This window comes from Poecilia reticulata, linkage group LG13 (assembly GCF_000633615.1).
Source record: "Poecilia reticulata strain Guanapo linkage group LG13, Guppy_female_1.0+MT, whole genome shotgun sequence".
In the NCBI taxonomy this organism is placed as follows: Eukaryota; Metazoa; Chordata; class Actinopteri; order Cyprinodontiformes; family Poeciliidae; genus Poecilia; species Poecilia reticulata.
In genome coordinates this window covers 25,170,184-25,196,189 of record NC_024343.1, presented here as the reverse complement: position 1 = coordinate 25,196,189, position 26,006 = coordinate 25,170,184, and the positions used below count along the sequence as shown (strand labels likewise).

Sequence of the window (26,006 nt, the reverse complement as noted above, 5' to 3'; positions counted from 1 at the left end):
AACATAGAATATGCAACCTGTTTACAGATGAGATGTGTCTGGGATGGCAGGAAACATGTTGTGCTCTGAATTCATAGAAAACACAAGGAACCTCATCATGTCATTAATTTGGTTTTCTCAATCCATCCATCCATCCATTTTCTTGCACCCTTTTTCCCTCAGTGGGGTCGGGAGGGGTGCTGGTGCCCATCTCCAGCCAACGTTTCGGGCGAGAGGCGGGGTACACCCTGGACAGGTCGCCAGTCTGTCGCAGGGCAACACAGAGACACACAGGACACACAACCATGCACACACACACTCACACCTAGGGGCAATTTGGAGAGGCCAATTAACCTGACAGGTTTTCTCAATATTTAATCAAAAAATGGTTTGACAAGTAAACCTAATGGATTTGTATTCCTTACAAAAAAATGCTTTGTTTATTAGTTTGTTTACTTTACCGCACAATACAACACATAGTTGGTTTTGGAAAAGCATTTGGGTTTTCCTGGCCGTGTACACCTGGTAGCTGTGCCGAATCAAACATAAGCAAAGGGCTCTAGAGTCTGCTTGGAACCGCACCAAGAACACCTGCTGCAAACGGTCTCAGTACGGCTATTTTGGTCTGCCCCCTAGTACATAAACAAACTGAAATAAGAGGATATGTGAACCAAAGTTTATTTTAAATAAACTAAACACCTCATATGTGAAAATGCGCTTAGTATGTTAGTGTTTTCTTGACAAACGAGAGTCAATGTTCCTACAAAAAAGGTAATGTTGGCTGAGGCAGCCAGCTGTGTCGAGCTACCTCATAAGCTGCTACTTGTCAGGCCACTCTAAGTCTGAAAAGACTCTAAGTCTCTTTATGTTGCTTTGGAATTATCCCAGCACAACAATAATCAGAGAGATTTGTACAATCAGCAATTTAAAACAAGTCAACGTGAAAATATTCTATAGTGGCCATTACAGCTTTTGCAAGAAATTGTAGTTAAGTTTATTGCTATTTCTGCTTAGCGGTGTTTGCATTTGCACACATCAGCGTAGGACGTAAATTGTATCCCCTGTTTGAGAGCTCATGAGAAAATCTCCCCTGGCTACAGAATGAGAACAGAAACACAGGAATGTTCTATCATTGACACCGGCGCACAAATGACAGCCTCACGAGAAATCAATTTGCTCCACTGTTTAGAGTAGATGGCAGATTTAGAGTAGATTGATCAGTCACAGATGAACAGGCTGATTGATACAGCCGTTAGCGTCCGTCAAATTAACTTTACCACGTTAGCATGGTTGGTTTTTGACTGATAAAACTGCAACAGCCTTGACAACAGTTTTCTATGGATATAAACATTTTCACTTGAGTTTTAAATCTCTAAAATCAGCAGAGGATTTCCTAACTTTTCAACAATCTCACAGGGACATCTACTTAATACAGACAAGGAATTTATTACTCACAATAAATTGACAGAAACACACTCAAAAAAGTATTTCTATCCCTTTAAGTCTACTTTGCACAACACTTTTCGATCTTATTATATTTCTCCTGCTGAGAAAGTCAAAGTTCAGGGCCAGACAATGATGCAATTGTTTTAATGCCTCCCTGAACTTGACTTTCACTCAAAATTGTATGTGCAACACATGAATTGCCAAAGGTGGAGTGTATTTCTGATCTAATGGTGTGATTCAATGAAACCGCCTCAGACACTTTTCCTAACTTCATTCATTGCAGATTGCCAGGTCACCCTGAGAAAACCGGCATAGCTACGAAGAGATTGAATGAAGTTAAATGAGCTCAACACCTTCATGTTTTTTTCTTGACTTTAAACAGAGAAAATCAATTGGTTTTCATTAAAGCTCCAGTGTGTGATCTTATCTTAAGCTCTTTCTGCTGCAGCTGATAATGAGGCCATATTTCAAACAGCAGCGCTGTCTGCGCATAGATGCCTTTAACACGTGAAGGTTAAAGCACAGATTATGGCCTACACTTGTTCCCTCCCCTCAGCGCATCACCGGCACACAAATCACACCTTTATCTTCAGGAAGTGTGACAGGGCCAAAATTGGGTTATGCACACTCTCATTGTTACAAAGGGGAATTTAGGGCTGTGGGAGAGATAGTGTTGAAAGCGAGAGGAACTCTTAAGGACTCAGTTGGAATCAGACAAGAAGGAATGACAGATGATCTGCAGTGAGAAAAAGAAGAAAACGTCTCCAGCACTTTCGAGGAAAGCTAATTTATTTTTCCACAGCAGCTAAAACAAAAACATGTCCACAAACCCTCAGGTAACCTCATGTCGGACATCTGTTCTTCAGGGTCCAAACGGAGGGAATCTTCGACCTCTGCCCCTCTGCGATTACTGTAACCTTACTCATTCCAGACCATCTGCCTTTTAAGAAATTACAGTGGGATGATTAATGAGGGGACCCCGATCCACCGATTATGATTGGATTATCTATGACACTATATACATTCTCATCACTTTGACTGGGGACTCCAGGGAGGAGAACCTTCAAGCTAAGCCTAACAAACCCCCTGCTTTTAGTCAGGGATTGAGTTCAAACGGGCCTGGAATTCAAGCACCAGCCATGGATTGGGTTTCATTGAGCTGAAGAAGCAGCAGCAGGAGGAGGGAAGGGGTCGGGCAGACGGTTTGGGGTGGGTGGGCGTCTTGATGGAGATGGAGAGGGATGGAATTGCAGACATCACTTGGTAAAAGGATTAACCCGAGGTTGTGTCATCCTGTTGGCCTAATGTGTGGCGTCTCTGTTAAACAATTAGATGGCGGCCATTTGTATCCCTCCCAATCAATCTTACCCAGCAGCGAGAGGCAATTTAAAGGCCCTCATGGGGCTGACCGAGAATCCACTGAATCAGAAAGGAAACACCTGAGAGGTCGGGGGGCTTAATTCCCCAAAGATCATCCCAGCATCAATCTTTCCTCCAAAGATGACAGATATGGCGACGTAATCATGTTCCGCTGCTCTTGTTGCACTTTTTATTTTTCCCCTGACCAATGTGAAGATAAAGATGAGTGATTTCCTGAGTGGTTTCCCTTCCAGGCTCCTCATCTGACTTTGCAGATCAGATGCAAACAAAATAATCTATCAAGGTTCAGTTTTATAGCATGTTGAGATGAATTAGACAGATAGATGTCAGAAGAGGAAAGAGATATAAAGTCAGATTGGAATTATTGTGAAGTCTTGTACAAACATCTACACAGACACAATTATGGTCAAAACGGATATAAATGTCACATTAGTTTTGGCCTTGAAATAGATTATACAACCTTAGCAATGTTCTAAATTAGAATTGGTTGCACAAGTTTTAACATATTTAAAATTTTCTAAAATTCAGACAGGGTCAAAATGATGCGCCTACTTAAATAGTGATTCCTACAAACATACTTCCACAAAATTTTTGTAGAAATGCTTCTGGCCTAAATCTAACTGGATATTTGTCCAGGCTGCTTAGCACAATTGGTGGGGTTCATTGAAACAGACTGTTCTTCTGGCACAACCCCAACTTTTCAAACACTCTACAAATATTTAACAGGGTTAAGGTTGGGGCTTTGAGAAGACTTGGGGAAGCTTAATGCAAGTCTTCCAACATCTGCCTGAAATCATGGTTCTCCTGAAACACTCATTTGTGTCTAAGTCTCATCTGACCCAAAATGTTAATCTTAGATAGCAGGAAGTTCTGGATCAGCTAAAGAACTACTAAGGCAAGAAAGTCATAAACTGGAAATTGTAAGAAGGCAATCATCATCGTCAACAGCGAAGCTGTTTTAGCATCAGCATGGACTGAATAGCTGCATCCAGATCCAAAATCAGCACCTTTATGCTCTCCGTAAGTTTGCAGCTGCTCATATTGACGAGGTAAATCCTTTCCACAATAAGGTTTCATGATCACAGGAGACAAAGACTGAACTTTCTGACCCCAGCGACAAGAAGTATCTTTGGATTAGTCGAGGTGAGGCGTCCAAATCTGGGGACACTCTACCACCTGTCAGGAATGGTAGTGGCAATGTCAGGTTGTAGGGGTTTTTTCTGCCAGTGATACTGGCGATTTCCACAAAATGGATGGAATAATGAAGACATCTTCAGTTTTCAACTTCAGATCAATTCATCAGCTAGAATGCTTAGACCTGGACACAGTTGAGTATTCAAACATGAAATTTACCCCACAGTTTAAACGCAAACTGGCTGTGGAATAAATACAGCAGGGAAACAGCTTCATTAATGTCCGTGACATTTATTTTATTGAGCATTTATGGACTGTGACCAAAAGTAGACTCCCTCTCAGTAAACTAGCAACTTGGGTTGTGCTGCACTCTTTCTGATAAAGCAATAGCTGAAATTGCGAGCCACATCAATGCCAGAACCTTATTAAATAGCTACAAAATGTGTCTGTATGGTTTCTCTGCATCTTTTTAAGAGATGTTGAACTAAATATTAGTGAGAATTCATATATCTATGTTCAATTTCTATCGTGTGTAGATTTAAGAAAGCCCACAATAAAACCAAATTCTTGTATTTTATTCATTGAACTTGCGTCCTTACCAACACATTATTGGGTCTTTCAAACTTTAAAAAAAACCAATGTTTGTAAACATCTGACTAGGACTGTGAATTTGAATGAACATTTTACCTGTGACTGTGTTTCAGAAGGACCACATAAGACTTTAAAGCACCCAGTAGGTGAATTTACATATGTGGGCCAAGGCTGCAATTTGTTACAGCCTCCTGGAAGCGTGGGCAAACTGAGGCAGTTTAATAATAAGTGTTAGACGTAATGAATATTCACATCTCATTTCAGGTTTGGAACACTAGCACTACAGACAAACACCCACAAACACACGCGCACACGCACACCTGCAACAAAAAAAGGCCATCATTACTCATACAGACCACCCATGTACGTAAAATAATGACTAAAATCCTGACAGAGGTGCATTGAGTCAGGGTGTGATTTGTGTGAACACCTTCCCAAAGGAATCTGAAGGAAGCTGTCCTTTTTTTTTATGGTTTTGAGGTTTTGTCTTGGCTTGTTACGTGAACGAGTTTGTCTTTGCAGTTGTGTTTGATGCAAAGTATTTGCCCTGCTCGGAGCAACTGCGGTGAACCCGAGCATTTGCAATAACAGCAGTTCAACATGAAAAGACACACGCAGCCAAAGCTGTACATGTGGCCGCCAGATTGGAGCCCGGTCGCCAGATTCGAGTCGCTCAATTTCACTGCCAACGAAGAGAAATAGTCAAGCAGGGAGCCGTTTTTTAGCGAGCAAAGAAGCCCGCTCCTGCATACAGCATTCCCCCTCCCCTCTGCTCCGATCCTGCACGAATAGAGTCTGCTTTCACCTCCCAAAACACATTTCCACATGTACGTCTGTCCGGTGCACTGGTGGAGATGGAAACTCTCGTCCATGTGGGCCGAAAGACTTGCCCACACACACATGTACTAATTCCCTTTTAGGCACCTCAGCCTGCCAAGTATTTTGTATTAAGACATAAACATGTCTCTCTCTGACTCTTTCTGTTTCTTTTTTTTCCTCACACATAGAGTGCTTGATCCCATAAAGCAGGAGAAAACGTTCATTTACAGCCAGGGGTCAGTTCAAAGCGCAGACACCCCCCCGGCCCCTCCTGTTCTCCATGCAGTTTGAGTCAAAGGGTTACATCCTGCTTGATTTACGACAGTGGAATTGTTCATGGCGACACACGAAATCTGACCTCCTCCAACACAAATCCAAGCTTGATCACAGATCTACGACTCCATTCGATTAGATTGGCTGCACCTTCTTCCAGTCCACCGTTCTGCAAATCCACAGGAGATCCCACTCTTTCCAAGCTTTTTCTTTTCCAGCTGAAACCTAAACCTTTATAGGAAGGCGGTGGCGTGGGTGTCTTTTCCACAGCACATATAAATCCCAATAAATCCATCATAATAACTGTGATCCACAATGTCTGGATGAGGCAAAGCCAATTGGGTGAGAGGGGCAGCAGATCACTGGGTGGATTACAGAGGCTGAAACCAAAACTACCAAAGCCCCTCCTGAGCAGTAGGAGGAAGAAATCCAATCAGTCTTGAGCCCTTCACTTTTATGAGCACATAAATTACAAGATGCACATGGATGGAGACATTGTTCATCTTTAGCAATAGAGACACGACTGAGCCAAGGCAGCATGAGGCCCTAGGCTGAAATTCTTTCAGGGGCACATTTCCAGCTAAGCTCATCGGAACTGGTGCAGACAGAGTTTAATATTTGGTTTTGTTGATCTGCATGTGATTACAGTACGTATAAAAATAAACCAATCAATTAATCAAATATAAGAACTGAAGTATCATTAATAACCTTGTTGGGGTGACGTTATACAGACCATATCAGAATTAGGACCAGTCCACACAGATGAGTGTTTTCTAAAATGGGTTTTTGGTTTCAAAATTACCTGCTTCCAAACGGGACCATTTCCAGGAATGTTTTTATTCAACACAGAAACACAAAATGGGCCAAAATGCTATTTTGTAAATGCAGCTAAACATGGAGTATGGAACATGCACATAAAGCTTCAATACAACCCCCCCCCCCGCCCAAAAAAAAGCAAAAAAAAATAAAAAAAAGCACAACTGGTACATTAATACATTACAAGATGAACGTCATCTGCCATTGTTGTTGTTATGTATAATGTGCATGATGCGTTTGGAGTTATAGGTCATGTTAGAGGTTGGGTTGATATGTTTAATATGTTAAAGGTGTTTTCACTGTCTACATGAATATGTAAAAGCAAAATAACAGTAACAGAAATGATTTAATTTTGCTTTGAGATCAATAAAGTATTTTTGAATTTGAATTTAAATCACAATGTATTTTTAAAGGATTGTAGTTTGGGCAGGTTTGATTACTCTATAGATACAGGTACATGCACCTTTAATTCTATGGATTTTCTGCTTTGTAAAAACTAAATTTGAATGTTTTCTAAAGAAAAAAAAAAAGATTTGGTGAATCTTAAACTGTGTTGTAAAGAATTTCTTTAGATTTTGAACTCGAAATGATGAAATATTTTCAAACTGTGAAACGATCCTTTGGCGATACTGTTCTGACAAAATATTTTTATATTCTGTCTTTCACTCTTTTATCACTGAATGTCATTAGGGAGTATCTCTACTAGCCAACTTTGTCACCTCAACAGGACAACTCAAGAATGACTTCCCTTTTTACTTCAAAATAAGAGTCTCAAACATAGCTATAGCGATTTAGCCTAGCAGCACACATGCTAAACGCATTTTGAAAACAGATCTCACTTTGCCAACAGGTATCAACAACTATGAAAGTGTTTAATTGTTATAGCCTCCTTCAAGGTTTTATACAACTGCTGCGTTTGCAGACTTGTTCTACATAAATTTAAGAGCTTATGGGGCCCGGCAGGTTTCTTCTGTAACTTGGGTAGGCTCTAAATTTCGATGTTGCACGTCCACCTTTCAACAAATACACACCAAACACACAGACAGAGCTTCCAGCTGCAGCTTCGAACTCTTGTGAAATATGCACAAGCGAGGAGCCAAAGGCAACATCATCCATATCTTACAGCGTCGAGTCAGGAGATTAGCCTCCAGCAACCTCAGGGGGACACTGCTTGGTGTGTGTTTTTGTGTGTTGCTGTGTCTTTGTATGAATTCGTGTCTGAAAGAGCTCATTTAGGAGCTTTTTTGGCGCAACGGAGAATCCGTGTGACCAAACTGACATGCTAGTACGTGCATTCGACCCCGGACTCTAGGGTACGCTCCATTACGGCTCCCACATATGCTTGTCTGGCAGGACTCGCTGCTCTTCCCACAAGCTGCACATCCATTCAACGCTGTCTTCTGGATCCCATCTGATAAATCAAGCCACTGTGTCCTTAAATTGCTGAACCAGGCTCTATTGGAGGCATTCACTTTTCCCATGGAGGGAAATTAGAAATAAAAAAAGACACAAAAAAGGCCCTGAGTTTGCCACCCAAGAGCAGAGTAGTAAAGCAAGCCAAGGTAATGGTTGGCAACGGAGACAAAGAGGAAAGATCAAAGGCTGTAAAAACCATTTGCACAACAACAGGTAACAGAATGACTAAATGACAAAACAACAGAAGGCTCTGAATGCATCCTCAGGCTGAAGGACTCCTCTTTAGCTCTGTATTCATAGCTTTATTCTACAGGAATAACTAGAAACACGCAAATACACAAACATTTGTAATGAATCCTACAGATCAATAGAAGTCATCTAATTCATTAGCACCACAGCTAAATATAGCCCAGTGTCTCTATCTTCAGCCTAGGCTTCTGAAGCCTAATTATGCAAAACTCCAGTCAAATACTGCAGAAAATCATTTCCAACTGCTTAGTCTATCAGCCCACAGTAATCACCCGGGTGCCGCCGAAGCTACTCACCACTTTAGCAAACACATTTTTACATGCAGATTGTCACCATGAAACAAAAATAAAAACAAGCAAGACTCTGACAGCTTCTCAATTCTATAACACACGCACACAGAAAAGCCCTCCCCAAAAAAAGCTCTGTGGATTTTGGGGTTTGCATGAAGCAGACCTACATTAATTACAAAACATTGTCAAGTTAGAGAAAATCATGTTGGTAATAAAACTGCAGGTTTTCTTTTTTTTTTGTCTATGAACCAGTGGCAGAGCCAGAAAATGTTCATAGGTGTGGCCAGGCAGGGAACGTTGCTCGCTCAGCGGTGGCCGCGGTGGCCCATGGAAACAACCAATGACTTGGCAGGGATGGCTGCAGAGCGAGCCAATGCTTGGAACAAAGCTGAACTAATGGCCTTGTTTAAAATATAGGAACCATCAATAAGCAACATATGTTTTTTTTTATGATAACCGGGAAAGACCATGTATCATCCAATCCTTCCTTTTCAACAGACAACCAAAAGTTAGGCTGTGTGCAAGAAAAATAAATGGTGGTCCTGGATTGGCTGTTTTGCAAATGCCACCCAATTGCGTGCCATGCAGCGTGGAGACTTGTTATTTCAGCTTCCTAAGCTTGCATTTTACTTTTGAATATTAACAGAGCTTTCCCATGAATATAAACAAACAAGCAAAAAAAGAGTTTCCCACAAATTATTAGGAGCTACCTTCCTTACTAAAATCCATGAACAGGCGAGGGTCCACTGTACCCCAAAACATTTGCTCGAGTGATGGCAGGAAAAGTCAGAGGAGATTCTACATAGCAATGCTTCAGGTCGGGCTGAGAACAAATGTATCCCCCACTTTTTTTATTTAAATGTTTTTGTAAAATTAATGAAAACCAAATGAATCATTATATTTCCACCTAACAATTGGATGGTGCTTCATCTCAGACTTTCACATGTAATTCTGTGAAGTTTACAGTTGTGACATCACAAAATGTGAATAAAAATCAAGAAGTATGAATACTTATGGAAAGGTGCACTGTCATCTTGTAGTCATTTCATTGCATAAGAAGACCAACAGTCAGCTGCCTTACTTAAATTGGTATGTTCTCTTGTCTTTCCCATTTTGCAGAAAGCAGCTGAACCATTTCCCACTAAATAACATGCTATTTATTCTTCAGGGAAGCAGGAAGTCTTGGATTATAAATAAAAGCTCCTCAACACTGATCAACTTAAAATTAAAAATACAATGTTTTAGTTACTCTTAACTTATAGAATATGGTCACTTTGTTAAAAATATATTTTTTTAAATTAAGTAATAATGAATTATTATTTATTTATTTATTATTACAAATATTCTTTGTGTTCGAATAAAAACAATATAAGTTTGCAATAACGGGGTTTTGCACATCTTTACCAGAGGTACTGATAATGTGAAAGGTGTTATATAAGAAGAGTTAAATCCCTAATTACTCATTTCTATCTTTACAAATAAATATTTTTTTTAACATTGCTAAATAAGACAGCATTTTTTTTCCATAGGGAAACCATACTTTTAATAAACCCTACCAGTCACAATCACCTTTTTTGTAAATTCCTTTAGCAGAAACCAAGCACACTTTGTGTGTTGTGTCGCCCACAATCAGCCAATCACTGCTCCTCTTACCAGCCTGGTTGGTGGTGACGGTCACAGACACCGCCTGCTCCGGCCCCGGGCTCTGAGGCGAGACACCGTTCACCGCCCACACCTCGAAGGTGTAGTTGGTGTGCGCCTGCAGCTCGTTGATGGACACCCTGGTCCCCTTCAGGCTCAGCTGCTGAGGGCTGAAGTGAACGCCGTTGCCACAGGGCTGGCAGCGGCGGCCGTCGGGTCCGCAGCGCTTGCACACAACGTTGTACGTCAGGTCCTGGCGGCCCCCAGAGCTCCGAGGGGGGCTCCACTCCAGGTTTACCGATGTCTCGTTCACATTCGAGATGAGGTGGAGGGGTGCGGTCGGAGGGCCTGGGGAGGGATAGAAATCATGTTGGCAACAGCGGGAGAGAAGAATAACTTGTGGAATAACAACAGTGGACGAGATTAGGAGATTAAAAGAGTTCTATCTTTCAGTAAAGACTTCAGAGATCTCCTTCCCCTCTGGGTTTGTCAGTCAATTCTCTCCACACATATACATATGGCCGAGATGTAAATGCATAATTGACAGGGTTGTCCCTTTAATGGGAGCTCAGGCTTCTTGAATTCCCTTTTAATGTCCTGTCCATTACAGCTGGAGAAGATCCAGTTTCCCCTCAGTTAGTTTAGAATGTTAACTGAAATCCAATAGGGCAGCAGAGCCCCGTTCAGATCCAAAAGCTGAAAGGTGGCGAGTGCCTGGGATTTATTTGGTTTTGCTCCTGCTCCGTGACTTTAGACAAAGTCAAAGTTGCTACTATAATGAAAAGCCTACGTGCTGTTTGAGCCTCGTAAAAAACAGCTACAGTGTTTCTAAGTGATGCAAACTCTCCAGCTCATCACTTCCACTTTACATGTCAGCTCTGTTGTGAGTAATGCGTTTGTTTTCTGTTTCTCTTCTTTTTTTCTTTTTTCCATAGCACTATCAAACAGCCGTAATTGACTTAGCTCTGCCTTTCTCCGTCTGCCTCTGCCTCTGCCTCTGTTTTCCCTGGCTGACTCGCGCTCCCTTTAACCAATGAAGCGCACGCGAGTGAGCTCGGGATCGATGCGGGGTGAAATATGAAAGCTAGTCAGTTCGCTGATGAATCGTTTCACAACGGAAATTAATTATCAGTGTTATTTTTGGAGGAGTGGCGTGGCGATGAGTGATTTCACAGAGACACCGGGAGCGGAGGAGAGGACAGGAAGTGTGGGAAGAGGAGCTCCTTTGTAGGGACAAGAGTTCACACTCGCGTTCAGTCGCTGAAAACAGTGACTTGTTTTATTTTTAGACAAACAACATTCTCGTTCAGCAGAGGTAGAAACCTGGGATAAGCATTAAGTAGTAAATCTATTTAACCCTGCTGTATATAAAGAAAACTGGAAATGAGGCAAAGTGTGTAGAGATTAGGCAGGTTAAGGTGCAAAAGGAGGTGAGTTCCTTCTAGATTTTGATATAATTTGGCACCATCTTCTTAGTTCCATACCTCCAGGAAGGAACACTGAAATTTAGGAGGAACCCCATCTGTCATAGGTTTACAGTTCAGTTCCTGTATTCCCTCTGTAGGCTGCATTAGTTTCCCAAGTTGAATCTTTTTCTTGCACATAACATTTATCTATTACTTTTAAATTACAGAACCCTTAGGTGGTTTCTACAGTTATTGATTTAAGTGTTGCAGATGTTCAATAAGCCTTTATAGGCCTATAAGCACAGATCTCGTAAAGGTTTTCACATCCTTGAATTGTAAATGCAATCTGTCTGAACTTGAGCTATTTCACAAAGAACAAATGACATAAAGTTCAGGTGAGCACGTGCAGACACTGTCTAAAAGTCCAAACCGTACATTTGAGCCGTCTCGTGAAATTACAAAAGACGTTTTAACTCTTCACAAAAGCATGACTGGAAAAAGAAGTGAACTTGGCCAAAGAAGAATAATAATCGATGGCCGTTAATGATGACGTTTTGCCGCATGAAAGGAGAAAGCCGTCATCCATGAAGCAACATCTGAGAAATGTACTTTTAGAGAATATTCTCTAGATGCACGGACGCTAATCGTCTATCATGTCAACATTTTTGCGACTGTGTTTCTGGTGAGCGCACAATATGGAGAGAAAAGCTGAGAAGATTGAGATGAAAACGCACAGAAGGAGAAGACAAACACTGTCTGTTCCTCTAAATAGAAGAAATGAGCCTTAACAACTTGAAAGGAGCAGCTCTGAATGGATGGAAGGATTACAGCAAGGAGGAACAGGAAATAGACCGAGAAGAGCGGCTGCACAAGCTGTAAGATGGAAGGATGTAGACCGTTAATATTAGCAACATTCAATTTCCCCTCTCACAACTGCAGCCTACAATGAAAATCTATTAATAAATTCCCATTAAAAACTGTAACAGAGTGACCCCTTTTTTTGTCTGCTGCTCCCGACTCTCCTTCCCTCTGTTACTCTTTCACCTCATTTCCCCCATAAGCGCCTCAGACAATGAGAACAAGTTGCACATGGGGCTTCCATACCATGTTTCCAACAGAAACTGTCCCAATGTGTTTTTGTGTGATTAACAAACATTTACTCCTTCATACTCTACTGAATAAGTCAATGACAGAAAAAATGAAGGGATGTGTTAACACTCACTGCAGAAATGTTAACAGCGAAGAAGCTTGGAACTTATAATCAGGGAGCAAACTGGTAGGGATGTGTTTATTCATATCACAGAGATTGTTTGTTGCTATGGCAAACATGACAACACTGTTGTGTAACTTTCATGACTCTATAAAGTCTTAAACACCATGTCAGAATTTCTCGTTTTATTTTATACACACACATATTCGCACGCACACGCATGCCCACAGACACAGCACCTTTTTTCAGTACCTGTCGCTCTCTCTGAATGCACCAGTGGGAGCGTGGGAGAGCCGTCGGCTGTGACTGACACCCGGTAATTAATCCTGGGAGAGAGAACGGGGCGACTGTGCTTCCAAAACCTTCACAAAGCGCCTCTAAATGTTCGGAAAGTTTTATCCTGAAAACGCATTTTCCTTCTCGTCTATGGGCTGGTTAACGTGTTTGATTTTTCTCTGTCACGTTGTTTTTTGTTGTTTTTTTTTTTTTCAATTGCCTTCCCAATCTAAAATCTTCTCTTCAAACCCCTATCCTCTCAGCCGCATCAGTTAGCGTTGCGTGTGTTGAGTGTTGAGCAGGGCTGAGTTACAGAGCCGGCTAAATTGGCCAGAGCATCGACCCCGCTATTACAATCCGGCTGGGGTTCATTCAACGCCCACTCCTCCCGCCCCCCTTGAGTCCTTCCAGCTTATGTTCATTCCTCTCTCCACTCCTCCCTCTTACTCTACAAAGCAGCGACTAAGAAAGCTGAGGAAAAATCTGAGAAACACATCAGGGTTTCAAAGAATCCCGAAACAGAGAAAAAAAAATCGCTCCATTTTTAACGTGAACACGGTCGAGCAGCTAGCTCTTGGGGACGTCCTTCTCTGGTCGTTATTACTATGTTTGCTCACTCAGCTGCAGTTAATCACCAGGAATGACCATTTTCCCCACTATTTTAATGACTTTAAAGTTGTTATCTGAAATGGATAGATTGACAAGCATTTAAAATGTTCAATGCCATCCACCAAAATGAACAGGCAGTGCAAGAAGTGTATCAGTAAAACAATCAAATCTTGTTTAGGTGTGGAGAATTTGTCAACATAGAAACTATTGGACATGCACTCCACAGATTTTGGCTTTTTGGGAAAGTGGCATAGAAAAAAACCCAACGGTCTCAATTTGGGAGTTTGATAAACAGCAAACGGTGGTGGTAGCAGCATTATGATGTGGGGATGATGGTCAACGTTGATGGAAAGATAGATGGGACTAAATATGGGTTGATCCTGGAAGAAAAGCAGTAAACGGCTGAAGGTGGCTTGAGGACAGAACCATAAACCAACAGCCAGAGAATGCAGAGACCACAGCAAAAGGTTATTCTACAAAGTGTTGGCTCAGTAAAGCTTAATGCAAATGTACACCAGACGTGTAGCATTCCTGTTTATGTCTGTCACATAAATTACCAATAAAATATGTAGAAGGTGGCTGCAACAGGATAAATGTGACAGGTTTAAGGTTTCAAAGAGCAACTGAACTTTCACCAGATTATTTAAACCCTGATGTGTTTTAGCTAAACTAAATCAAGAAGCGAAATAATGATCTAAAATGCTGAATCACGATGGACCAAAAGAACAAAAATAAAACAAGAATACCAGAGCAAGTCAATGTGGCTGTCAAAGAAAGGCTCCACTGTTCTATTAAGTCGTGTCATTTTTTTCATCACACCAGCCATTTCGCAGGTCAGGCTGAAGAGTGGGAGGTAAAGAACTGGAGGAAGATTTACATCTGATCTGGAAGACAATTGTTGCGATCACATGCAGCGGCCATTAATGGCCTTATCAAACAAACAGTCACAGCCGACACGAAAAGGAGCAACACGGGTGTTAACAGCTAGAGGACAGCTGAGGTAACACAAACAATCTCACTATAAGAGAATTACACAACATCCAACCCTAACAGTCGTCTTCCAGTGATAAACTGAGAGCCAAGACCTGTGAAAAGCATTTTCAGTCTACCCCCCCTCACACACACACACACACACACGCACACGCGCACACACACACACACACACACACACACACAAATATGTGTTCCCCATTTACCAGAGATGCTGGCTCATGTTCCAGGCTGACCTTCAGCAAACCAAACTGGGAGATCATTTCAATAGATTTTTTTTCTGCTCTGTTCGTGACTCTGAGTAGATTTTGAGCGAAAGAGAAACCGAATGAAAACAAGATCCCGATGGATGCTGCGTGAGTGACAGTCGTAATTACAGAGCTCCAACATGTGGGTTAAAAGTTAGAGGAAAAAAAAATGCAAGGGGGAAAAAAAAAACAGCAGTCGACAGACAGGGTGAAAGTTCAGAGATCAAATGTTGACCGGCCGACGGGGAGCGGCAAAGGTCGCTCTGGGAGCCGGGCTAATGTTCAGCTCCTATCCGCCGAGTTAGGAATGTCGCGGAGGTGATGAAGCCAGGTCTTATGAAATCAGCCACGTAATGAGGTTCGACAGCTGTTGCTTGCAGCAGTCACCGCGAGATTCCACCCTGACTAACAAGACAATGACGATGACCTCCCAGCTCGTCCATTTAAATGCAGTAAAAATAGTGAGAGAATTTAGGATTTATTTATCACACTGTTATTAAAGCCTTATCTATACAGTGCACACAGACAGCCCATGATAAAAAAAATTATAAAATGCATTAAATGCTTCTGATAGAATAATCTCAAACCGAGTTATAAAGAAATTCAACATTTAATCCCTTTTAACAATCCCTTTAAATTAGTGTTTGATTTTCTTTCGGCTGGTCAGAGCTTTTAGGAACCTTAAAACAGTAATACATGATTTTCTGTTACACTGAGGTGTCATTATTGGATTACAAAACACAGCTGCTGGTCACTCGGCTGGACCAGGACCGGTATTTATCTCGCCACCACCCAAAGCGGTGATGGCCAAGTACAGGGAGGTAAGAACTCACCCAACAAACATCGGACCCTATCTGCTGTACGTGACAACCTGATTAAAAACTGTCATACTCATTTGGAGTTTTCTGTACTCTAATCGGACTTTAACTGGAACGGTGTGCTTTAGTCGGATTAGAGAAAGAATAAGCAACCAACACTCCAAGTGGAATGTATAAATGTGAGAAAAAGCACCTTTATGTCCACTGCTAAGCATAGTGGGGGATCTGTGTTGCTGTGAGGCGATTTTTCTTCCAAAGGCTCTTAAAGTCAATTAAAAATAGTTTTTTTTTTTTTTTTTTTAAGTAAAACACAGAACATTTAAAACATTATAAACTGGGGGGATTTTGCCAGCATTCTGAAAAGTGGGCCATCATTTGATCTTTCATAAGGGTAAGTATCCAAAACATATGGCCCAACCACGACAGATGATCTCTCTCTATGTTCTAACTAATGAGCATGTTGCAAAATGGGATTAAAAGGAATGCCACTATGAATTATTTCACAACATACAATATTAACCACTGAATAAACCTACTCGAATCAAAGTTAGGATTTTCCTAAACATTTTAGTTTGTGATTTTATGCTGCTGCAACAACACATCTTTACCAGGGTGGAGAATAAAATAGTCTATGCAATGCATCAAAGAACTAAACAGAATCTCAGGTTAGCATCTGTAAGTAAAGACATCGTTTTCAGAGCAGATACTTAAAATGAGAACAATTCAGGTTTTCTTCAGGGAATTTATAAGCGGCACGTCCTTATTTCTATTACAGGAAGCTGAAAGTCCAGAAGGAGCTTTAGCTGTTGAAAACAATATTGCCTGCTGTAAAGTGGCCTCTTTCAACAGGAAACAAGAAACAGCTTTAATAGGTTTAGAGACAAATACCAACCATAAATCATTCTAACTGGTCTGGTAAAAGAAACAGGCCGTCTGCTAACCAAATTGGGTATATTGCGTGAATAACAATGCTGTTTAATAGGCGAGAACCAACCTAAATCACAGCATAGAACTTTTCCTTCTCATTACAGTCTGAAGTTATTTAGAGGCCACCATTCTGAGAAGCACCTATGTTTATTAGTGTAGCTGGACCGTCATTTGTGCGATTAAACAATAAAAAACAACCATCAGTATTACTCCGCTATGCCTAAGACTGTTTTTTATGCTTTTCTTCTTCAGTTTATAGGGTCAAAATACGTTTTTCAACATAGAATTTCTGTGGTTGGAAGGCCTTTTAATGAGAAACCAGAAAGAGTGCAAAAGAGTTTTCTCTCACAACTGGGAACACAGAGTGGCATAGTGCTGCCCCTCCCCCTCCTGCTGCTGCACATTTCCAGTCAAGTGGCCAAAAGATGACTACTGCACTTTCCCTTACTTTACAAAAAACATTAATCCTGCTGCTTAGATATACTTTCACTTCAAAAGACATTATTAGAGTAACACCACATTACGGCTTAATTCAGGAAACATTGCTTCTAAGGCTCTTTCCAAATTGATAGCCTCACTAATTAACGAGCTAATAGAGTCTTGTTATAAATGTGTTAATCAATAAAGAAAAGAACAGCAAAAGCAGATATGTTAGTACTGCTAACTTAACAGTGCCTAAACTACATTTTTGATGACGTTTCTTAAGTATCAAAATGAACATGAAAATCTCAATGTAAAAGTAACGCTATACAATTTTTCCAGTTTTGTGTAAATGCCTGGCTACCATTAAATTGTGGTATTTTATTCACATTTTGCTCATATCTAATAAATAATAAAATGCCGGGATGTTAAACGCATATAGCTTCCTTTTTCACCCCCCAAAAAACTAGGGACTTGTTTATTATGATGATTTTCACATTTTGTTCTGTTTTTTATGTTTTTACAATTACAAACTTAAAAAAAAAAAAAAACAAGAAAAAAATGAACACATAGTAAGAAATTTCACACTAAGCATATTTCTTTTCTCATGTATTTAATTTTTAGCACATTTACTGCCCCATCTGACTGATTCACCAACTTTATTTTTGCCACCTCCTGGAAACATTCAACCTCTAGTGTTTTCACTGTCCACTGCTCTTTTACAGTGAGGTGTAACAGTTTATGCCATAATTAGTTCTTCATGTCACCATGACTGATCATTATGTGCCACCTGTAGTCAGTAGACACCTATTAAACCATTAGCAGCCAGTTTAATGTTTGTGCAGGATGATTAGTGTGTGGATGCAACGGGCTGCTTTTCTATGAAAGGGTAAGGTTCATAGTACAGCCTAGCGGTGCATGCTAGGAAGATGCTGTAAGCTGTAATAAAGAAATGTAAAATTATGGAATACGGGTGTACTTACGGGTGCAGGGCATTGATGCCGGGTCTGTTTCCGAGCGGAAGAATCCCTTGTCACAGGCACAGGATGTGGAGCCCTCCCTCACAGAGTAACTGTGTAGCGGACACTTGGAGCAGGAGCCGTCAGTGGCCAGAGCACGGTAGTAACCGATTTTACAGGCTGCAAGAAAACGAGGAAAAGAAGCTTGGGTTAAATGTGATCTGCATCAGAACATTCTGATGGTTTGTTCAGCAAACATTTGAGTTTTCTTTATATAAAAGATAAATACAAAAATAATATTGGGGATACGAATACCCAAAACAAGATGCACAAATGGGTAAGAAAAATCACCTAGAATCCAATAAATCCTTTACCGAAGCTATCTGTCAGTTGCTGCATTTGGCATTTCACTGTAAAAGAGGCACCAAAGACATGATTCTTTTTGCTCTATGTAATCTGAGAGGCTGACAGAAGTTGTTTTCCCATGAAGGACAAGTAGAGAACATGCTGATCTTTGCCATTTTCTGTCAATTTCACAATTTTTTTCTCTCTCATGCCTTGTCTCTTTTCACCTTTCTCATTAATCTCTATTCTGGTATCAGAAAACAGGAGAACTGCGGTATTGGTTGCAATATTCTCTGACAGAAAATAGAAGCTCAAATAACCATCTTTTGTCACTCTCGCACAACCCCAAACGAAGCTACGGCAAGACTTGGCACTGCAATGGAACACGAGACTGTGGCATTTCAGACAACTTAACAAGCAAATGCCACCACACTTGGCACAGCAGGGGGTCTGTCACTCTCACAGGGCTGCTTTTATTCAGTTGGAGTCCAAATACACACCTACGTACACCTCCATCTAAAACGGTAACCAAAGTGACACTTTTCCTACTTTTGGCGACAGTGCTTGGCTTTCTTTTGAGCGACAGTTTGATTGGAGGTCTCGTCTTTCAAGGAGTTTCTCCTTTGTCTATCTGTTTCTGTAATGGCTGGGGGTAAACCTGGCAGGGTTATATTTCACCCCCTGAGCGCTGAACCAGAAGAGGTGGACAAAGGAGCAATTCTGGAAGAGGCGCGGCGCAGACAGTGGCAACACCAATTGGACCAAATAAGCTGTCATTCAGGGAGGTTGGCATGTTCTTGTCAGTTGGAGAGTAATGGTACGGTAGCTGGGGTGTTGGTAGCATCATGTTAAAGCTGGTGCGATGTGTGTGTTAGTACCCGTCTTATCGTGGTGCATAAAGAGCCAATGAATTCGTGCTAAATTTCAGTTATTAACTTACACACGTACAATGACCCAAAATAACTTTATAATCACCTGACTGATATTGAGTTGGTCACTGTTTAGCCCTGACCTAACCTGGCCATTTGTTAGATACTAATGGTAGTTTTGGAGCTGCTTGGACTCAGAAATCTTGCATCACAAATGCTCATATAAATCCTTACACTTATTCTTCCTGCTTTAAGAGCAAATTGAGGACAAAATGTTTTCTCGTTGCCTAATTTAAGTAAACCTACCAAAAGGTTACATACTCTGAGGTATTCAATTCACCTTTTACTGGTCATAATGTTATGCCATAATGGCGTTTGTGTGTACCCCTTTAGTTGAAATGGCTCACAACCAATCCAGATCTCAAAGTATGTTTCTGATGGTTTCCACACCGCAGCCATAAATACATCAGAGGTTTCTACATAAATTCAAGTAACTCCCCCATGTGTTAACCACACTAGAAATCAAATCAGCAAACGTGCACCACAGCAATGAGAAAGTCCAAGAAAAACTCTCATTCCACCAAGCAGCCAACACATTCACATATACAAACAGCTGAGGAAACCCTCCACAAGCCCCACTAAAATACCGGAAAATCCCTCTATTGTAAACGTAATAAACTCTTTGCCTCGCAGACTCTGCTCTGGAGCAGCTGGATTAGCGTACCAGAACGTCAACCGAGTGGGGCTAGCTGATACCTGCTGAGTCATTCTTTGTCGGTTTCCATTCACTCAATCGGGGCTAAATCCCTGCCGCTTCACTCACTAACGCTAAGCTACGGCCTCATTGACTGCAGCCTGCAGGGGTGAGTGAAGCCTCTTCTTTTCTTCACAGTTTCACCAACAAAGAGAGTACAGATTAGTCAGGAGGTGCTTTCAGTTATCTCTGTATCTTTGAGGGAATCTCTCAAAACCTCTGGAGATAGAAGAACAGCAGGATTTTGGGTGTTGTTTTAAGCCACCTCAAGTGGCAAAATGCAAAGTTGCATTAGGGATAGGTACTTGTTCACTGACCAGGAAAGTGTCCGGAGTTTAGAGTGGGGTCAACTTGTTGTGTTTGATGCTAAAAGCTGGAGGGAGATTTAATTGAGTCTCAAACTTCATGGTCTTCATTGCAGAGTGTCTTTAAAGCCTAAGAAACAGCCTAAGATTGGGGTACCTCCAACTGTGCATTATGCATAAGACATTTGCATGTCAATTATTAAGCCATCCCAGGTTGTCTTCAGAGTGCCCACAGGCCGTCCCAAAATTTTCTGTGAAAACCCAGACCCACAGAGATGTGCTGGCATCTTCATCTGCACTCTCAAACATCTGAGTTTTAGAGCACATGTCTGAAAAACATGAGGACTTGTTTATAGCACCGACTGCCCTAAAGAAAGGAATGACAGAGGAAAAAAAAAGAGGTCGATATCCAAGTAAAGCTGGGGAATTTGCTTCCTATTAGGACCATGAGAGTGTGTCTAAGGGGAGAAACCACAGCAGTGGGTGGTCCGAGATTCCCCCTTAAGACTCTCTGGATTTATCACTGTCCGGGCCAGCCATGGCAAACCCTCACTCAGCCGCAAATACAGACACACTTGAACACGTGTGTTTAGTTTATACGGGATTTGGGATAATATCCCTCATCGTATCCCTTTTGTAAAGCTTGCAAAAGTCGAAACCAATTTTTCCACGCCGTCTTCGATACTGTTTCCCTTTTTGCCCCTGTCACTCTCTTGTTCTTCTTTATTATTTTTTTTCTTACTCTCCCTCCGCCTTCTATCTCTTTCTCCCGCTCTCCTTGGCATTCTCTCGGCAGGCCTCCTTTCAGACAGAAAGGGGTTTGTCAGGTGCCAAATCCTCGAGCTCAGAGATCAAAGGCAGACAAAGACACTGGTGACTTACTGTTCTATTCTGGAAAAGCGGGAAAAAAATGGAATCCCTCATAGACAGGGGCATCCTATTCTTCCCCTATTCCCTCCCTGCAGATCCTTCTCTCATTCTGTCCTCTTCTCCGGCTTTAGTCTTTCCCCCCCTTTTGTCGGTCTTTCTCCTGCCCAATCCTCATTCCTGTTGTCTCCAAGCTAAAGCCCGTTTAGAGGAGAGGGATGACAAGGGTGGGGAGGGGAGGGAGCTAATGAGTAGTTTTGTAAGTGTGGTGGGGATTCCTCTGGCTGAATTGGTTGCAGTGTGTGTATGGGGGCAGGAAAATCTGTTCACAACAAAGCAATCAACACAACCATCGACAAAAATAGGAGTGTTTAAAAAAGATACTGATGCTACGATCGCAGCCCACATGTATGCCAAGTGAAGTTTTCTTCAGAGTGGCAACAACCCACACAACAGGCTTTGAAAAGGCATACATGTTCCTGATATTGCAGCCAAATAAGACCACATCTACCCACACGCTGCAGCCCACCTTGTGCGACCCACATATAAAGCCGATAGGCAAGCTATACTGCAGCCTACACAACAAAGTATCCCATGCACCGGGGAGTGAAACTATGAGAGCAGACCACAACAGCGGTTCAAAGCTATGGGAATGTAACACCCAGCACATAGAACACAATAGCTAGGCCTTTCCAGACAGACAGCTGCTCTTTTAATCAGAAGAGAATTAAGTTCAATCGATGGCATTTTCACTGCTTTCATGGTTTCACTTTATCTTCCTCAAGTGATGAAAAGTCAGACCCTTTTTTTTTTGTCAAAACAGACAGTAAGCACTCTTTAGAAGAGGCATCCCCACAAAGCAGCTCTTTGAAAAACCAAGCGATCAACTTTCAGGCCTCGAGGCAAAGGAGAGTCTGCGCTTCAGTCTAAATGCGTCTCTGCACCTTGAAGAGCCAACCATCTCTATGCAGTATGGCGTCTTTGTTTTTCTGCAGATTGATGATAACTGTGAGACTCCCGTTAGAAACCATTTGTATTTTTTTCAGTGCTTTATCTTCTTGCCCATTTCGGTCACAAGCTGCATGTTCTAACTGTGCTGAATGCAGACAATGAAAAAGCTAAGACATCAAGTCACCTGAGCGGCTGGTATATAAGCACAGGATCACTAGCAACTGACCGTTAGCATCTGTCACTGGAACAGCAGGAGAGTGGAGCAGGTTAACTCATTAATTCTGTCACTCCCCGTTATTAATTACCTCCGGCCCCGACAGCAACGCGGAGCCACGCGGCAAGCAAAACACATCAGCATGATGGATGAGGGACACACGGCCAGCGAAACTGATCACCATGATTGATGACGTACACTCGACACACATCTTGACCTTGACCTGGATTGGGGGATAAGGTCCTACACTAGCTGTATCATCCTTTAACATGCAAATAGTAAAGTCGGATGGTCACATCTGGGTTGACATTCTTACTAGTGGTAATGAAGGATTTAAACAAAAGCCAACAGGGCTAACAGCATTAAGAAGACAAGAGCCAACATTGCTGACAATCACTGCGGCTTCGGTAGTGGTGGCTAATACCGGGGGGAACGAGACTTGGCAGCAGTTTGTCTGTCAAATGTCGGATGATTTATAACTGTATATTAGCAGGACCAATCCATCAACTGAGTGCTACCAGAAATGTAGCCCTCATTAAAATATATGTATCCAGCAGACAGGAGCATCAACCAAGGCCCCAGCTGAGGAAAACACATTGTGACAATCAAAATTATCACCACACTGAGCCCTGAGAACAAAACAGGGTATACTTAATAACAATCTTGTGCTGATCGCTTGGCTTTTTACCCAGATATAAAAATTAGGTACAAGAGCCAAACTCCACACAGGCAGGGGTTCAAAAAAATGTAATAATGTTTATAACATAATAAAACTTAGATTGTACATAAGTTTTCCAACAACCAAAATTATCTAATCGTCTCTAAGCGATTGGTATGCCATGACAACAAACTGAAAACTATTCTGTGGTGGTGGGTGATTGAAACATTTTGGTTTAGTTGTGCTTGACAATGGTAACCAAATGTCCAAATTTTAAGTTTCAAGTAGCAAAAAAAAAAAAAAAAATCTAATTTGCATGCTTTTCACTAATTTGAAACGAATAATCCAAAATGGTCACCATAAGACAGAGAACTCAGCTCTTTATGCTTCAGTTGGTATGTACCATTCACAGTCCCCAACAACTTTTGCTACTAAACATGTTGCTATGGTATTTGAATGGAAGACATATTTTCCACCAGAGGTTCTAAACGTTGAAAGCAATGGGATTATGAGACTTTTTTTATTAAGAATATGAGCAAAGGTACACTAAATTAATATTTTAAGCTTTCTTAAGCCATTTCTTCTTCAATATTGTCCTGTTTGCTAAAATTACAACGTAGAACCACCTTTATTGTTAATTCTTGTGTTGCATAAGTGGAAAAAAATTAAATATTGTTCTCTAGACTTCCTGTTCAGCAAGGTCTCCTTGTTCATATTGACACGTAGGCCTTAACTTCCTCTTTAATTTGTCCAGCCTGGCTTTAAAATGGAATATCAGCACAATGGTTATATCATGAAAATCTAACGTATTCCACCCAGCCTCTTCAGAACGTACTCCGCCACTCCTTAAAAAATAAGGAACAAGCTTCTGAAGGTGAATGTGAGGAAATGGATCAAACACTAAAGGAATGTCCAAGAAGGAAAGTATGAACACAGAGGGTAAAGTGAGCAAACAGCTTAAAATGAGAGAGGGAGAAAATAATATCTTTCCTTGATGAAATCCTGCTGGACTTTGGACATGTTGGGTTTGTGCAGCTTAGACGCAGCCTTTGTGCCAGAGGTGGCACCACCAAAAGCTGGGCATTACGCCAAAAGATTGAGGGCCTTTTGTGACCTAAGATCCACACAGAAGGTGGATAATTGACTATGATTCAAGGCAAACAAGACCAGAAATTATACCTCATCCACAAACAGAGGCGTACAAACCTCTGCACACCTGCACACAGTCAGGTATGAACAAAAAAGCCCTTCAAAAGCCCTCTGCGCTTCGAAGGCACTCCGCAGCACCACCCATGCCTGCAAATAAACAGACACACGCACATCCACTAAACAGGCGTGTTTTTCTGAGAGCAGGTTGAGGAAGGGAACAGCAGCACAGTGGGGATAATGCTCAATAAACAACAGTCATGTTTTTGTGTCAAACCAATTTTCTCAAGGTCTCCAAAGGATGGAGTGTCATGTTGGACAGTGCACATTTGCATATGTGTGTTTTTTTAGCATCCTTTCCTGACATTATTTAGAATGAAAAGAGCTTCATTTAGATTCTATTATCAAAATAATAACAGAAAAATAGGCAGGAGCATGAGAGGGGAAGGGAGAATGCTAATGTTCCTGTGCCGGAACACACCGGCAAACAATCGGGAGAGTTAAACCATTCTGCTCATGGTGAGCCGTTGAGAATGGGAAAGGAAAATGGAGGATGTGTGAGGAGAACACAACAAGCACACATTAAGAATAGGTGAAAAGGAAGAGGAAGCTATAAGGAAACAGATTGAAAGGGGCCTCGCATCCAATTCTGTAAACAAGTATGAAACACGTGTCTTTCTTTAATGCAAATCGATAACAAATCAGTGCGGAACATGCTGGCTAAACAGTGTTATACATTTATTTAACCGCAATTGCATCTGTAAGCATCCTCTTATTTTTTTAGCAGTTTTACAATTAATCTACATTGGTTAAATTATTCTGTGTGATCACTACCAGAAGTAATAATTTAGAAAGCAGAATCAGATATTAATAGCATATTAAATGTCTTATAAAAGTATTCATACCCTTTGAATCTTTTCTCTGTGCATAATACAGCCACAAACTGAGTGCTCTATTTGGAATGTTCTGTGATGTAACACAAAACTTTAGCATGAAGAGAATCAGTGGCGCAAAAAGTGGGTATGCAGGGTATGCAACGCATAGGGGCGCAGCACCAGAGGGGGCGCCAAAACCCCGTCTGGAGGGGGCGGCGCGCCGATCATGTTCTCCCATACACTTCAGCGTGCCTTACGCTCCTTCACCTCGCGCACATAACGATGTAAATGTAACTAGTTTTACCCTTCACGCATCGTCGTCTCGGAGGGGAGCGAGTGAGCGTCGCTCCTTAACCCTGACGTTCCTTCCCTTGGTGGGGGTGAGGGGTGGCGATCTATGTTTTCGCATCCACCTGAATAATGTGTAGTTGCACCACTGAAGAGAATACATGATTTTCATCTGAGTCCTTACTTTGCAGAACCACCACTCACTGCAATTGGATGTTTAAGTCTTTTGTACATTTAGAAGGTGATTCCCCCCCCCCCCCTGTTCTCCATTGACTAAATTGAGTCAGATTAGATGGAAAAAAATTGTGGACAACAAACTTTAAGTCTTGGCATAGATTATTAGTTGTGTTAAAGTTTGATCTTTTACTGGGCCAAACTAACACACACATATATTTTGCTCTCAATCATTTTGTTGAAGATCTGGCTGTATCTTTAGAGATCCTAGAAGATTTTGCAGCTTCTAACAGATTTTCTTCCAGGATTTAGTCTCATTCAAGAAAACCATTCTGACAGCATAATGCTGCCACCACAACATTTTCCACAGGTATGGTGTGTTCAGGGAGGTGGCGCACACTGGTGAACTCCTGGTGCATCCCTCTTACCAAATACCCAAAGAGATTGGGTGCTATGTAAAGGAGGCGGTGGTTCAAAGGAGGAACTTTGGCAGTTTTATTCTTGGTAACAGAAGCTGTTACCAAGTTAAAATGTCACATTTTTATTATTAGTATAGATATTTCCTATGAAAAACCTTGAAGTTGAAACATGACATGTAAAAATGTTCAGAGAACAACTTTTCAAAGAACTGTGCAAGTTTTTATCACCAAAGATTTATATATA

General features: G+C 41.4%; 1 protein-coding gene across 1 annotated transcript in view; it reads right to left on the bottom strand.

Annotated features, from left to right (window-relative positions):
- Positions 1 to 26,006, bottom strand: part of epha4l (eph receptor A4, like) — a 62,090-nt gene that overhangs the window by 21,531 nt on the left and 14,553 nt on the right. The window contains exons 3-4 of the mRNA XM_017308126.1: positions 17,922 to 18,077; positions 10,047 to 10,382 (exon numbers count right to left, since the gene is read on the bottom strand). Of these exons, the coding sequence (XP_017163615.1) occupies positions 10,047 to 10,382; positions 17,922 to 18,077 (492 nt within the window). The remainder of the gene's footprint in view (positions 1 to 10,046; positions 10,383 to 17,921; positions 18,078 to 26,006) is intronic.